Source organism: Fusarium musae, chromosome 9, assembly GCF_019915245.1.
Source record: "Fusarium musae strain F31 chromosome 9, whole genome shotgun sequence".
Taxonomy (NCBI): domain Eukaryota; kingdom Fungi; phylum Ascomycota; class Sordariomycetes; order Hypocreales; family Nectriaceae; genus Fusarium; species Fusarium musae.
The window spans coordinates 583854-598982 of record NC_058395.1 but is presented as its reverse complement, the minus strand read 5'-3'; the positions used below and the strand labels follow the sequence as shown (position 1 = coordinate 598982).

General features: G+C 48.9%; 6 protein-coding genes and 3 non-coding genes across 9 annotated transcripts; 4 read left to right on the top strand and 5 right to left on the bottom strand.

The window, feature by feature from the left end:
• Positions 1-147: 147 nt before the first annotated feature.
• J7337_011464 (uncharacterized protein) lies at positions 148-1637 on the top strand (the record flags this gene model as incomplete). Its single annotated transcript, XM_044829008.1, has 2 exons — positions 148-611; positions 662-1637. The coding sequence occupies 2 exons, from the start codon at positions 148-150 to the stop codon at positions 1635-1637; spliced, it is 1440 nt and encodes a 479-aa protein (XP_044675683.1).
• Positions 1638-1671: 34 nt separating this feature from the next.
• On the bottom strand, positions 1672-1743 carry J7337_011463. Its single transcript has one exon. It is a non-coding gene; the product is annotated as a tRNA-Gln (tRNA).
• Positions 1744-2136: 393 nt separating this feature from the next.
• On the bottom strand, positions 2137-4332 carry J7337_011462 (uncharacterized protein; the record flags this gene model as incomplete). Its single annotated transcript, XM_044829007.1, has 2 exons — positions 2137-4237; positions 4295-4332. 2 exons carry the CDS (start codon positions 4330-4332, stop codon positions 2137-2139), a joined length of 2139 nt encoding a protein of 712 aa, XP_044675682.1.
• A 604-nt stretch (positions 4333-4936) lies between these two features.
• On the bottom strand, positions 4937-6031 carry J7337_011461 (uncharacterized protein; the record flags this gene model as incomplete). The annotated part of the gene is made up of 2 exons (XM_044829006.1): positions 4937-5848; positions 5921-6031. The coding sequence occupies 2 exons, from the start codon at positions 6029-6031 to the stop codon at positions 4937-4939; spliced, it is 1023 nt and encodes a 340-aa protein (XP_044675681.1).
• A 671-nt stretch (positions 6032-6702) lies between these two features.
• Positions 6703-7968, top strand: J7337_011460 (uncharacterized protein; the record flags this gene model as incomplete). Its single annotated transcript, XM_044829005.1, has 1 exon — positions 6703-7968. The coding sequence occupies one exon, from the start codon at positions 6703-6705 to the stop codon at positions 7966-7968; it is 1266 nt and encodes a 421-aa protein (XP_044675680.1).
• A 2113-nt stretch (positions 7969-10081) lies between these two features.
• J7337_011459 (uncharacterized protein) lies at positions 10082-11423 on the top strand (the record flags this gene model as incomplete). Its single annotated transcript, XM_044829004.1, has 3 exons — positions 10082-10297; positions 10400-10982; positions 11032-11423. 3 exons carry the CDS (start codon positions 10082-10084, stop codon positions 11421-11423), a joined length of 1191 nt encoding a protein of 396 aa, XP_044675679.1.
• A 1042-nt stretch (positions 11424-12465) lies between these two features.
• On the top strand, positions 12466-14393 carry J7337_011458 (uncharacterized protein; the record flags this gene model as incomplete). Its single annotated transcript, XM_044829003.1, has 4 exons — positions 12466-12755; positions 12831-13258; positions 13314-13866; positions 13913-14393. The coding sequence occupies 4 exons, from the start codon at positions 12466-12468 to the stop codon at positions 14391-14393; spliced, it is 1752 nt and encodes a 583-aa protein (XP_044675678.1).
• Positions 14394-14678: 285 nt separating this feature from the next.
• On the bottom strand, positions 14679-14766 carry J7337_011457. Its single transcript has one exon. It is a non-coding gene; the product is annotated as a tRNA-Gln (tRNA).
• A 74-nt stretch (positions 14767-14840) lies between these two features.
• J7337_011456 lies at positions 14841-14926 on the bottom strand. Its single transcript has one exon. It is a non-coding gene; the product is annotated as a tRNA-Gln (tRNA).
• Between the last annotated feature and the right edge of the window lie 203 nt (positions 14927-15129).

Sequence of the window (15129 nt, the reverse complement as noted above, 5' to 3'; positions counted from 1 at the left end):
CGGACATCAGAGACAGCAATATCTGCCCACTACAGCCTCACTTTCACCCAAAGACCAGGATCAAGTTGTCGTGCCAACTGTGTTCCACGAAGAGTCTCATCACGCGCCTCACCGTTCAACATCTCGTTGCCAACTACATCAGAAAACATGTTTCGCATACCAGCTAGAACTCTAAGGATTTTCGGTTCATCGCTCAAGCGAGCACCGATCGGCGTGCGCTTCTCGTCAACTCAGACATCAACGTCCAGCAACGCTCGTTATGTCTGGTCCTCGGCGGCAGTCATTGGCACCGGCACTGGCTTTTATCTCTTAAGCGGCAAAGGCACGGCAAAATCTTTGACGAATGAAGTCCCCAGTTTGAAGGAGTTCTCTTCGGAGGATCAAATCCCGATCAATTCATCTGTCAAAGAATTGATGATGGAGGATGCAGATGCCAAGCTGCGTGAAGATGCTCACACTTTTGTCTTCGACGGCAACGGAGGTGTCAAAGGACGAGTGGACTTTGTTCGTCTCGGCAGCAATAATCCGATAGAAGACGAATGGGATCTCAAGATAGCCAAGGGTGTCGGCGGAACGAACACTCTGTATGCTGGAGTTTACGATGGGCATGCGTGAGTGACCTGGAAGCATTGGATGCGAGCGATGCTAACACAGACGACAGAGGATGGGCAACATCTAAAGTGTTGAGGACTGCTCTTGTCCCATACGTGTCGAATGCCTTGTCAAGCATCACACCCAGCAGCTCTAACGAGCTAGTAGACGATGCGATCAAGAAGGCATTCGTTCGTCTTGACGATCGTATTTTCAGCAACGCACAAGAAGCGGTCGAATCAGGCCAAGACCAAGGCTCTGCACCCGTCATCGTCGCCGTTGCACCCGCTATAGCTGGATCCTGTGCCCTCCTAACAATGTATGAACCCAAGACCTCTACTCTACGCACCGCTGTCGCAGGCGACTCCCGTGCTGTTCGCGGCATGTGGTCTCCCAACACAAGCAAATACGCAGTCGATGTTCTGAGCAAAGACCAGACTGGCTTCAACCAGGACGAGGTTGAAAGGCTCGACAAGGAGCACCCTGGAGAGATCAAGGACATGATTAACCCCGCGTCCGGTCGACTCTTTGGGATGGCAATCACGAGAGCGTTTGGCGATCACAGATGGAAGTGGCCTGAAGAGCTCATTCGCAAAGTTAAGGACGATTTCTACGGTACTTCACCGCGACCAAGTGCCAAGACGCCGCCTTACATGACAGCCCGTCCGGAAGTAACAACACGCAAGATCCAGACGGAAGATTTCGTCATTCTCGCTTCCGACGGTCTCTGGGATATGATGAGCAACGAGGACGCCGTGTCGTGCGTGTCGCGCTGGTTAGTCGCCAAGAAGAACGGCAAGCCCGAACCCTTCAAGGAGACCAAGTTTGAGACAAGATTGGAAGAGGGATGGGTAGCTACACCAGAGCATCAGGTCATCGAGGATCTGGACAACGCGGCTGTCTGCTTGGTCAAGAATGCTCTTGGAGGATCAAGACGAGGATTGTTTCTGGGAGCAATGACGACGTATCCGCCCATGAGCCGGAATGTGAGGGATGACATGACCGTGCAGGTCATCTTCTTCAAGGATCCTTATGAGAAGAACTAGATTGTGTGAGTGATTGGTAGGAGTACAAAAAGAAAGGTCTCAGAGGGAGTCGAACCCTCGCTGGCGGAATCAGAATCCGCAGTCATAACCGTTAGACCATGAAACCTTAGATCTTCGGGTAGCAGCGGCATTGCAAGGTGCTCTCAGATTCTGCTCTGCTCGCGAGCGACTCGATCAATTGTATAATTTTCAAGGCACTTCGATTCGTCTTGTTTTTTTTTGGGTTCTGGACATGAGTTGTGCATCTTGAATGAAGGTCTAGCTTCGTCTTTTGAGGTTATCGTGCAGACGTAGTGGCTTCTGGCCATGAGATGTAGTACATGCACCTCGAATTGGTTGTAAACTTCAAGTTGACGACATGTAAAACAGCCTAGTGGACTACGTGACGATTAAACAAACGACGAATAGTTCGAACGAAACTAGAAACTCTAAATCATCATCGAATATTGAGATCTATAGAAGAATTGCTGTCAATCGCTGTCAATTACATACGTAAGCCTCAGCTCCTCGTCCTCAACATTTGAACTTCAACTTTGCCATCCTCACCCGACTTCTTGATACCACAGACGTCGCTGTCCCTACCAGTTACCTTCGCCCACTTCTTTACCTCGTCATCCAACATCATATCAGCCCCGTTGGCGCTATCAGTCATTTGCGTTGTCTGCGCAAGAGTATGCCAAGTGTTCCCAAGCGCCGAAGCCTTTGTCTTGAGCACAAAGAGAATAATCGTTGTAAAGACAAGCCCAAGATGTACTGCGACAAGAACGAGAACAATGATAAGTCCAGTCCATCTGGTCGGTATAAGCCGATCCTCCGCACGTGTAGCGCTCACAGGGTATTTGAGGTCATATTCTTCGAGCCAGTTGTAATAGACCATCTGATATAGTCGAGTAATCAGACCTTGAACCGCCACGGCAGGATCTTCTGTCTTCTGTATAATACTCTGAAAGAGCGAGATATGTGCTTGATTCGCCGACCATCCTTGTTCAACTTCCTGTGCTGGTGACATCATACCCCAAGTCGTTTTGGACATTGATGGATGTTCGAGCCCTAGAGTTCTGTAGTATGGATCGTGGCTTGGTCCGTCTTCCATTGGAACGCCCTCGACAAAGTCTACAAGACGAGAACTGACGTTCAGGCGCGGCCCGATATCGATGTCGAGAATCCCGCGCTTTGCAAAGTCTTCCCCGTTCCCAAGTTGAAGATGAGCACCGTCAACCTTGCTGGTATTGAGACTCGGCTCTATGGTGGTATGGCGCCCGGTCATGCTGACGTTATATATCTGCGCAGGATATGTATTGACGAAACAGAACGTAGCACTCATGACATGATCCCCATTAGCATCGTATGCTTTGGTCCATACATCGCTCATCTCATAAGCCAAGTTCCGTAGACGCTCGGGTGGGGGTCCTCCATTGGTATCCCTAAACCCATCGGCAGCAATATTGGTCGTCGCATTGACGACGAGCATTTGCTGGAAGCTGTGTTTTCTTCCTGTCTTGGAATCTATGGAAAGTTCGGGCTGTGGCATGAAAGAGCCGGAGTAGTCGCACAGAGACACAGGCCAGCCTGTCAATCTACCCTTATCTCGACAATACAGCATACACTCAGACGGCCCTGTCGTATTTAGGACCGCTGACACACTATCTTTCGCGTCTCCGAAGTGCGGACTAATCATTCCGTGAGCAGAAATACTCGAATTCTGCAACGGAGGGGGACGACAAATGGTACGAACGTTGGCAACCAAAGCAGGTCCGTCGTACGCTTCGAGCGATGTTCTCGAGGCCGCTTCCGAAAACGGCAGCATGGCACGATAAACGTCGCCGGTGTCGCCAAATCGAGGTTTCCCAATTCGATCCTCTGCAAATCGCCATTGGGAAGATGGCTTAGATCCCCAGTACGTAGGGCCTTTGTAGTTGAAGCGCCAATCGGCAGGGTGTTTGGAGGCGACGGCCCGGTCGTGCGTCACGCTTGGGGAAGCGACCTTTGATGTAGTAAAGTCAGAGAGAAGGATAGTAGAGATGAATGTGGAGACAGCCATGATAGTCAGGCCCAAGATGATAATGAACGAGTTCAAGATGCTCAATGGACTCCCTGTCGTTTGCCTAAGGACTGCTGGACAGATATTGATGAAGCCCGATTTTGAGGCTCTCTCTGAGGATAGGATTGGAACGTCATTGAAGCGAGCGCCTGTAGTCTCGAGGACAATTGCAGAAAGTGAGGCTGCAACGATACCGACTTGGACTGCGATCGAGGTGCGTATGACCGCAGAGCAGATGGTGGCGACTCTGGCTGCCCAGCCGTTTGTGACAATGGTCGTCCAGAACTCAGGTTCTTTGCGATCATGCGATAGATCAGCACCACGCCAGAGATAAATGAGGATGCCGCTTGAGGCAAGGGTGAAAGCGGTTCCAAGGGCGAGGGAGAGGAAGCTGAAGAGACCGATGCTCTGCCATAGAGTGAAGCGCCGCCGCGAAGGGCATCCTCGTTCGGCTGAGGGTTTGGGAGGGAGGTCTGAGTCGAGTAAGCTTTGGCGAGAGCTACAATGAGTCTCTGCTGGATTTGTATCTAGACCCTCGATTGATTCGTGTTGACCTCGTCTACGAGAAGTTAGAATGGGAGGACTGTGAGAGGCGGGCGCTTAGTGTAGGTAATACCTCGTGGATTCGGTGCGTTCCGCTTGGTAGTCAGCCATATTTACTCAATCAATACAATACCAAGTCCGATTGAGCATCGGAAATTCTAGAGGAGGGAGGGGCCTTAAAACTTGGGATTTAAGCATAATTAATGCTCCTGCCTGGAATCGAAATAGATCAAGATCGGCATTGCTGACTGGGCCCCAGCCTCAGAGGCTCAGCTGAGGATGCAACTCTCAACCTCTCATACACCAATCAACCCAAAGCCTTACTGGGATCAGTGGACGATCCGTAAAACTGTACGTCACTCATCACTTGGCAAGTGAGCGGACTAGGGGAGGAAAGGATACTCAGGATCTTGATCCTAAATGACACAGAGACTTAGGTAGCCTAGCATAAGATTAAAATACCCTTTTCTGAGTTTATTAAAATACCTTATATTAAGGTCTAATATTTTCTTATACCCTGAGGGTAGCAGCATATTATTTATTACTTCTGTCTGAACTTGGGTAAAATAACACTTATTCTCAGGTATCACGAACTTCCAGCTTCCTGGGGCTTTCCAATCACGACAGAATTTGGCAGTACTCCATAATGACTATTATATGATACACTGGTGTAAAAGAACTTGGGAGTTATGTGTCGTATTTCATCTCGTTACGCCTACTTCTTTAGATTATTGACAGGCGTTATAGGCGATCCGGTCTTGAAAAAAGCCTTGATATTCTCAAAAGCCTCTCGTTCCCCTCTTTGAAACGCTACATCCGTCAGACCACCAGCATGAGGCTGAACAACGACCTTATCACTTGTCCTGAAGTAATCGTTCAGATCAGGCTCGTTCAAAAAGACATCCAGTCCAGCACGTGTGACTTTTCCACTTTCCAGGGCCTCGATAAGAGCCTGTTCGTCGATGATAGCTCCCCGCGCTGTGTTGACAATGAAAGCACCGTTTTTCATGGCCTCGAATTCTTTCGTCGAGATAAGGTTCTCTATTTCCTTACTCAAAGGACAGTTGACCGAGATGACATCCGATTGGGAGAGTAAGTCGTGCAAGGATGAGCAATACGTAGCGCTGTACTTTGCTTCTTCGCCTGCGTTCAATTGTCGACGGTTGTAGTACTTGATACGCATGTTGAAAGCAACAGCTCGCTTGGCAAGATACTTTCCAATAGAACCCATGCCTATGATTCCGAGCGTCATGCCTGAAGGATCTCTACTCGGAACAACAGGACCTCTCCAGTTGCCATCACGTACTGAACGCTCACCGCGGTATGTGTCTCTGACAACAGCCAAGATGAGAAAGAGAGCCATGTCAGCGGTAGCTTCAGCGACGGCATCGACGCTGTTGCAGAGCCAAATTCCCTCTTGGGTTAACCAGTCGACATTGAAATCATCGTAACCGGCTGCTGCCGAGGTGATAATCTTGCAGTGAGGCGTGAGAAGTTTGAAAATATCTTGGAAGGGGCGATAAGGAGCTCTGCCCATTCTGACAATGAAGGCGTCGATTGGGCCGTATTGCTTGAGCATGAGAGGCAGCTTTTCTAGAGCTTCTTGGAGGTTACTGGCATCAAGGACCTGAGTTCAACTTATTAGCTTTCGGGGCATGTTTGAGCTAGCAGGAGCCTTTTGGGAATTGTTATGACCAACATCATAATCAAAATCCTTCTTGAAGTCTTCAATGTACTCATCACTAATGTATTTTGGGTTTCCGAGGGCGACGACGCGGGGTTTTCGCTCTGAGCTGATTTCGGATGACATAGCTGTATAGGTTCTCTGACTAGGTGGTAAACTTTGTAAGAATTATTCCAAAAATGAAGTCTGAACGTCCACCAAAATCCTTGACGAGTATAGCCTGTGAGATCGAGTTTGCAGGTCAGGAGTCATGAGGCTGTCCAAGTTGAGGCTGAAGTGGAGATGTAACCGGCATCCAGAATAGATGCCGACCCGAGTAACAGGCTACGAATAAATACCAATTCTATCCTTTTTTTCAAGAAAAGAGGAAGAGATATACGGAGTCTAAGTACTTATATAAAATAAGCTTTGCAACGGTCATAAGCGTACATACAGGCTAATAAGTGATAACCGTCAGCCTCTCTGAAAGTCTAAAATGAATCCATCTGAAGTTTTGATTACCAGCCGAATAGCCACTGCTCAACATGGCCATCTCCAAGTTACCCAGTTATTTCTATTTAGTATGCATCTATCCCTTAGGTTTTATTACCTCTGTATAGTGGCTTTTGCACTTCACCTGCACAGCCCGAACAACGGTAGTACATGGTAACACCGAAACAGCCACATGAGGGAGTACTCGCCTCACTCTTGACATCTGGGCTATTTTGCCAAGCCCATCCGATTCAAAATCTCGATCATGCGGCCTATGGTCGCTGTTACCTTTACCAAAAATCTCATCTCTCATTCCACTTTTACAAATGTCTCCTAGTGATGATTCTAGGCTATATGCACCTCTCAATCGGTCACGACGAGAGATCAGGGTCATCGAGATCCTCTCAACGAAGCCAAGAATTGTCTGTAATCTCACTACTGTTTCGCTCAACCAAGACCCTGAGTTCAGCGCAATATCCTACCTCTGGGGTGACAAAGGCAAATCCGAAGCAATTACTGTCAACGGCATTGAAAATTTCATTACACCAAGTCTTGCAAATGCACTAGAATATGTACCATATCACTGGAACAACGCATTCCCAGAAAGACAATCCAAGTCATGTCGGGTTTGGGCCGATGCACTCCCTATCAACCAAAATGAAAAACTGGAGAAAAGTCATCAAGTCGAACTAATGAGGTTCATATACCCTGCTGCAGAGATTGTGTTCTCCTGTCTTGATATAGGGGCTCTACAGTCGGACGTCCGTATTGCTTTTGAGACCTGTGAAACCCCTGCCAAATCCGCTCTTGAGCGAGACCTTGTTCGTTCAGCATACAACGTCTATCCCAATATCGAAGAAAAGAATGCCCAAGATTTGGAATGGTTCCTGCAGCATCCGTTCTTGGACGGAAAGTACCCAATCAACTCACAGGAGTTTGAAGACGCAGAGCAGGCCGTGTCCCGAACGTTTCGATTGAAATACTGGGAGCGAGCTTGGATTTTCCAAGAGCTGGTTCCCTCGAAGCGAGTCGTTGTAATTCATCAGCTTGAATTCATTGATTTAGGGTCCCTGTTGGATGCTCAATCCTGCACTCAGCTTCTGAAAGAAATGGCAGAATCAGAGTCGAAACAAGCCGGCCGCGGCTTCTGGGATTTGTGGCATTCCTTCTCAAAGATAAGAGAGGTCAACTGGGCACGAGCGTGTGTTCATGGAGGAAAAGATGCCGAGGAGTCTACCCTTCAAGACGTGCTGAATCTTCTTCCTCTTTTATACGGGAGGTACGGCACCAAGGACCCCAAAGATCACGTTTATGCTTTGCTGGGGGTGATACCTCTTGAGATCGAGCCAGATTATACTAGCAAAATGACCGTTGCGTCAGTATATGTTGCTGCGTGTGAGGAAATCCTAAAATGGCATCACGTGCAGCACGGCGACCAAGTGGCTCTGATTCCAGGACATTGGTGGCTTTCATTGGTACGGAAAGTGGACAATCACTTTGTGCATATCGGGGACTGCTGGTCGTCGAGACCAATGCAAGAAATGGCGGAATTGGCCCGCGAAAAAGAAATGAAAGTGATAGAGATACGGTGATGCAAGACAGCCCAGATTGCAGAATGTTCTATGTAGTATGTAGTATGTACAGTGCTGTACGCGTGGACTTTGGACCCCTGAGCACACCATCTTCAGGCCTTGGAGGCTTGGAGTCTTGGACACGAATTGCCCTGCAAGGCTAAGCTAGGTATCCGTATAATGGCATATTACACTAACGTTTAGATAGAGCCACTGGTTTCTTTAGCTTCACAATGATTGATAACTAAGGCGAAGGCACTTGGGCATCAAATAGTTTCAAGGCTTGGATCTCTCAGAGGCAAATGCGACTTTTTGATATTAATTAGATCGCAACGAGCTTAGACCAGAATTCACAGGAACAAGCCCAACTCAACAAGGTGCTACGTAATGGGGGCACCACCCACTGACTGCTCATCCGGCCGTGCTTGCCGAAGTGTAGACCAGGACCCCTGTTTTGAAGCTTGTACGAGAAAAGCAGCTGTTTTCTTAGATCGAATGCGGCTGGAATTTTAGTATGAAGCTAGTGATTCAGGAGAACGAGAGCTTTTTCTTCCAGGATGATGATCCTACTCAATCAGAGGCGTCAGCATTGGCATGCCTTGTATATCCGAATAGCAAAAGGTTTGATATAATTGCTTTTTTTTTTTTCTCTTTTATTCCGCTCTTCGCTGGTACGAGATCTGGATCAAAATCGAACGATTACAAAAGGTCAAAACTCCGAGCCAAGCTTCAAATCGCGGATGTGCGGGCGGGCGCCTTCGGGTTACCGTTTGGCTAGAGAGCGGGAGCCTTGGGGGGGGGGGGGGGGGGGGGTTAAGCCACTTCAGGGAGTAGTACTAACTACTGACGGATTTACATTTTGGTAGCGGGAGGATAATTTTCTGGTTTTGTTTTAGGCGAGCAAGATGAGTCGTGTTATGTAAGGGAGAAAGAGATTTTAATAAAAAGGAATGGATGGTTACATAAAAGCTGTTTTGGCTTGTGAAGTTACTCGACTCGTGAAACTGAAAGATTGCAGGCATCTAGACTCGAGAAGCAAGTAAAGAATGTCGACGGTCTTGGAGGGCTGAGAAGAAGTCTTGGCAACTGCCAGGAACCATTTCAACGAACCAACAGAGTTATCTAAGAACCAATGGCATTGTTCAAGACTCGACGATATGCAAATCGACGTACGTCCCAGATGGATGGCCGTGTTGCCGCCGAATATCCAGAGGCACAGCTTCCGCAGCGTTACATTGTGTAGGCGAGGTTTGACGACAGGGCAGGGGCTCTGGGTAATGGTTCCGTAGTCACGGCTCAGGAACTAAGGTACGATACGGAGTTTAAAGTTTCACAAATGAAAACGCGAGACTGACACCATCGCATCGCATCGCATCGCATCGCCCATCTCAGATTCTCAGCAAAGCACAGCTCTCATCTCTGTTGTTGGTTCAGCTGAGATCAACAATGTAGATCACTTTCCAATTCGAACCAAGCAAGATACGAGATATTTACTTGATTAGGTTCCCACGCCAGAAAACTAAATCTGCATCTTAAAACTCTTCGCAAGCCATGTGTGTCATTAACTCTCCTAGCTGCCAGGCCCCTCGCGCAGGCCACCACAGGACTAAACTCCTTCTAGACCTCCCAACACACCACTTCTCACTGCAGTCTGCAGCTACAAAGTGCCGAAACAAGTCCAGAGTGAGAAGTGGGTGGGATAATTTACGATTCCAGAAGGGACAGAAAAACTCTGTATCAGTGACAGCCACGATAATAATAATAAATCTGCTAACTGTGAACGCCCGTAGCTTCCGCACGGGTCAGCTGTTCCGTTTCCGAGCTGCACTTCTTCCTCCCACTCGGTCGCCTTCACCCTCCCTGTGGAGTTGCATTACAGTCCGAAATCCATTTAGTTCGAAGGGGGGCAGAAAAGCAGGAACGTTAGGTTCCATTTAGTAGGTAGTAAATTAATATGTAGGTCAGTAGCTTGGGCTTGGCTTTGTATAAGGAGTTTAAGGCACCCGCGATCCAGAGTTTACGGCTTCTCCTCTAGTTTCTTGCTCTAAGGAAGCAAAAATTTGATGGTGCAAGAAGCCGTCTCTTTTCATGGAGAGCACAAGAGTCTAAACCCTACGCTCCCACCTCGTTCGCTATGACGGACCCCAAAGTCGCCCAGGCTATCGCCGATGGACGTGTCCCCAAGGGAGTAACGGCGGCTTACCTCAACCAGTCCAAAGATGCACCCGCCATTGTGGGTATTATCTTGGTGACTTGTATAACGAGTATTATTGTGCTTGGCCGTCTTGCATCGCGAGCGTTCCTCATCCAACGATTTGGCCTCGATGATTCTCTAACTTTGGTATCATGGGTAAGTTCTTCTTTTTTTCCTTCTTAATTCTCCGACCCCATCGCGGATGTCGATCCCTCCCCACTGCTGTAGCATCGTCAAGAAAACTAACAGATCGGTTAGGTTTGCTTGATAGTATTCGTTGGCCTGTGCATCAAGCTCATCCAGCTGGGTTCTGGACGACATTTCGCCTACATCGAATATGTTCTCGACATGCCGACGATTGAATATACTGAAGTTCTCGATTTTGGCGCCCATATCGTCTACACCGTTGCCCTGTTGTTCTGCCGAATGTCCGGTTTGGCCTTCTACCATCGACTCTGCGCCGTACACGACCGTCTTCGACTCTCCATCAAGATCGTGTTTGGTATCTTGATCGCTGGCTTCTTACCGCAGGTTTTCCTTATCATCTTTCATTGTACGCCTGTTACGGGGCTTTGGCCGTATGAGTGGCAGCCTGATTTTGACAAGTATACCTGCTTGCAATGGGGATTGGTTTATAGCGTCAATTCTTCGGTGTCGCTGGTCTGTGACTTGTTGCTGTTTGGTATCCCAATTGTGATGCTTCGGGTATTGGAGATGCCAAGAAAGCGAAAGATTCAATTGGGATGCATCCTTTTGCCTGGTGTTAGTGTCATTGGCATCTCTATTACACGGCTGGTGTTTGTCATTGAAGGGCAGTGGAACGCCGACATGTCTTGGGCTTGTAAGTCAATCACATATCAACACCTAATACTTTGTCTAACACCTCGCAGATAACCCAATGCTGGCCATTGAAGTCAGTGAGATAGGCGCCACCCTCATCGCCCTCTCAGTTCCAGGCGTCAAGCCCCTGTTCGACAAGTTCATCCTCCGACGAGACATCACCCAGGGCGAGAGCTCAGGAAAGTCACGATACGCACAGCAACACAGCTCCAAGGGCGGCACAGCACTGCGATCACTCCACTTCCGCCCCGAACACGACGTCCTCACCAGTCGCGACACGTCTGCCGAGGGGATCAAGACGTATCGCAGCACGAAGAATGTGTCAGCGGATAATACGAGTGAGAACAGTGCGGATGGCATTTTGGTGCAGGTGGATTTCAGGATAAAGGAGGATACGCAGGACTCTAAAAGTGGGAGCGATGCTGGACGGTCGTGGAAATAATGGAATGATATGGTCTCTTTGATGTGTGTTATGTATAAGTAAAAGTATTGGGATGGATTGCAAGCGATGACATTCAGGACGGCAATGATCGAGCGACTTTCTTCTGTTTCTTCTTCTTCTTCACGAATACCTAACTTTCTATGATACTGTGATACTGAATGGACCTGAGCTGTATCATTTCTGTGCCTCTTCTCTGCTTCTTTTGATGTTCGGTTCCCGAACCCTTCCTGCTTCTGTTCTATATGATAAAAAACTTGAGTAATTTTAGTATCTCTTAGTAGAGCTTTAGACCAGTTCATTTCGGCGCACCCTGATCTCACGTCAGAAGTTCTCTGGGCCTGTCTCCCGACACGCTGGAACACGATCTTCAATGCGAACTGTCACCATCCAATCCTTCCAAGCTCAATGCACAAATACTTCATGCACGTCAAATCCCACTTCTAGAAGGATCCATCTCTTCTTTCGTAACAGAAACAATTTCACCTTCCATATTCATTCCATCTTCTCCATCAGACACGGCATCAACGACCCGAATATGAAGAGCCATTATCAATCTGCGCGACTTTTCAAGCCTGGCAATGCCTCGATCGAGTTTAGACCTACCGTAAACCACAGTCCACTAAATTCTTTAGCGGCGCAGTCCGCTAAAAGCTTCTGTCAGGGTCCCCCTCCCCGGCTTGGCTTGCCCCCCGCCCGCCCATCCCGGCTTGACTGATCCGTTCCGTGGGCAATCTTTCCAAAAGATGCGAGGGAACCAGTGACATGACATGGGCAAATTGAATTGAATGCAAGGCCATGGCATGACATTCTCTGCTTAGTTTAGTTGATGTTGTCTAGCGGCCGAATGTGTTCCCACAGTCTTCCCGTCTTCGCCGATTCCCAAGTTCGCCGCTGAGGCGGACACCCTTGTAGGAGTAATTGATTAATTAATGTGCATAGCTTACCATGCCTGTCTAGGGAATAAACAAAACAGCTTCTATTCCCTCCCTCTCTTTGCTCTGAACACCACAGCCTTTCTGTTGCTCATCGAATCCTGTTCACCATGAAGCTTCTCGGGTTGTCGTTGGCTACGGGCCTCATCGCCCAGGGCGTGAGCGCTACACCTAAGCAGTCCAAGAATGAGCCTCTGTTCGCGATCCAGCCCAACATGATTCCCTTGGAGAAGAATGCCGGATCGTCTGATTTGTTCCCCATGCCTGATTGCAATGGCTTCAAGCTTGAGGAGGCTACTTTCACGGAGATGCAGGATGCTATGAAGGCTGGCAAGCTTACTTCTGTTCAGCTTGTGACTTGCTACCTTATGCGCACGTATCAGACCAAGGAGTACCTCAAGTAAGTTTACTGAAATGGCCAATTGCATGGTCAATTGATGCAATTGATATCCCGAACATAGCTGACATTGCGCAGCTCTGTCCTCCAGGTCAACCCCGATGCCTTTGCCATTGCGGCAGAGCGCGACGCCGAGCGCGCAAAGGGCAAATGCCGTGGTCCTTTGCACGGCATCCCCTTTACTGTCAAGGACAACATCGCCACCAAGGACAGCATGGAGACAACCGCCGGCAGCTGGGCGCTCCTCGGCAACGTCGTCCCCCGCGATGCGCACGTCGTCAAGAAGCTCCGCGACGCCGGCGCCGTCCTCTTCGGCAAGGCTGCTCTCAGCGAGTGGGCTGATATGCGCAGCAACGATTACTCTGAGGGTTACTCTGGGCGCGGTGGTCAGGTTCGCAGCGCTTACAACTTGACTGTTAACCCTGGTGGTAGCTCTTCCGGTAGTGGTGTTGGCGTTGGTGCTAATGTGATTGCGTTTTCGCTTGGTACTGAGACCGATGGTAGTGGTGAGTTTTATGTTACTGAAGCTGTATGCTGTGGTTTGCGCTGATGGTGTTGCAGTTATTAACCCCGCCAACCGCAATGCCCTCGTTGGTATTAAGCCCACTGTTGGTCTTACTTCTCGCGCCGGTGTCATTCCTGAGAGTGAGCACCAGGACTCTGTCGGTTGCTTTGCCAAAAACGTCAAGGATGCTACTCTTGTGCTTGATGCCATTCACGGCGTTGACAAGCGCGACAATTACACTGAGGCCCAGAAGACCCCCAAGGGCGGTTATGCGAAGTTCCTCACCGATAAGAAGGCTCTCAAGGGTGCTACCTTTGGTCTTCCCTGGAAGAGCTTCTGGGCCCTTGCCGACGAGGACATGCAGTCTCAGCTTCTCGAGCTCGTTGAGCTGATCAAGTCTGCTGGCGCCACTATCATTAATGGCACTGAGATCACTAACTACGAGACCATTGTCAGCCCTGATGGATGGAACTGGGATTACGGTACTACTCGAGGATTCCCCAATGAGTCTGAGTACACCTACATCAAGGCCGACTTCTACCGCAACATCGAGACCTACCTCAGCGAGGTCAAGAACACCAATGTCCGCAACCTTGAGGACATCGTTAAGTAAGCACACCACGTCTCAATTGACTGAGTATTACTAACAATTCAGGTTCAACAAGCAGTACGACGGTGTCGAGGGTGGCTACCCGTACAAGGACGGCAAGGGTATTCCCGCTTTCGCCTCCGGCCAAGACGGTTTCCTCGCCTCTCTCAAGTCCAAGGGCGTCCGAGACGAGACATACTGGCAAGCCCTCGAGTTCTGCCAGACTTCTTGCCGCAAGGGTATCAACGACGCACTCACCTACAAGGGCAAGAAGCTCTCCGGTCTTCTCGTCCCTCCCCAGGTCGCCCAGGCTCCTCAGATCGCGGCCCAGGCCGGTTACCCCGTCATCACCATCCCCGGCGGTTACTCCAAGGACTCTGGAATGCCTTTCGGCCTCGGAATAATGCAGACTGCGTGGGCTGAAGCTGAGCTTGTCAAGTGGGCTAGCGCGATTGAGGATCTTCAGCGATCTACTGATGCTCCCTCAAAGCGTCGTCTCCCCAAGTTCCTTGGATACCTTGAGCGCAACGTTCCTGTGCCCTTTTGAGGTGTGAGCCAATTGATGCGCAGTTTGGATCGTATATAATTGTAGATAGCAATACGTAACTTTTAATGATATTATGGCTGAAGCCTCAATCAATGCTGTACGGTCGCAATCGGACTTGTGTAACAGAGAACATTCCATGACCACACCAAGCTGAACTCTCGATGACGCGCTGGAGTAGAGCATGAGCACCTACTTTTATCCGTACGGAACAAGGGAATTCAATCCAGCAAAAAGAGATAAATGTGACAAAACAAAAAAGACAATGAGCGACACAGCCAAAAGGTGAGGTCCTACCCGGGTTCGAACCGGGGACTTCGGAAGAAATTTGAATGGTTATCAAAATCCAACGTCCTAACCACTAGACTATAGGACCTTCGATAGAATGGCTGGCTGTAAAAGAAACCTAACAGCCAATGTGTCCCACACTAGGATAATATGCAAAAAGCGAGGTCCTACCCGGGTTCGAACCGGGGTCTTCGGAAGGCTTCTGAGGGTATCAAAATCCGACGTCATTACCACTAAACTATAGGACCATACGATGCAATGGCGTCAAGATGTGGTATTTATATACGCCGCCCGTGCGTCTTCGCGACTCCAGCTCAAGGGATGCTGGTGTTGTTTACTTGGTTTTATTGCATTTCAATCAGAAAGGTTATTGTAACTCAGATTTAGGTTTAGGAAATCACATTCTTTCGTCAAATGGTCAAATAGTGTTCAGTACGACGATTGTCAATTG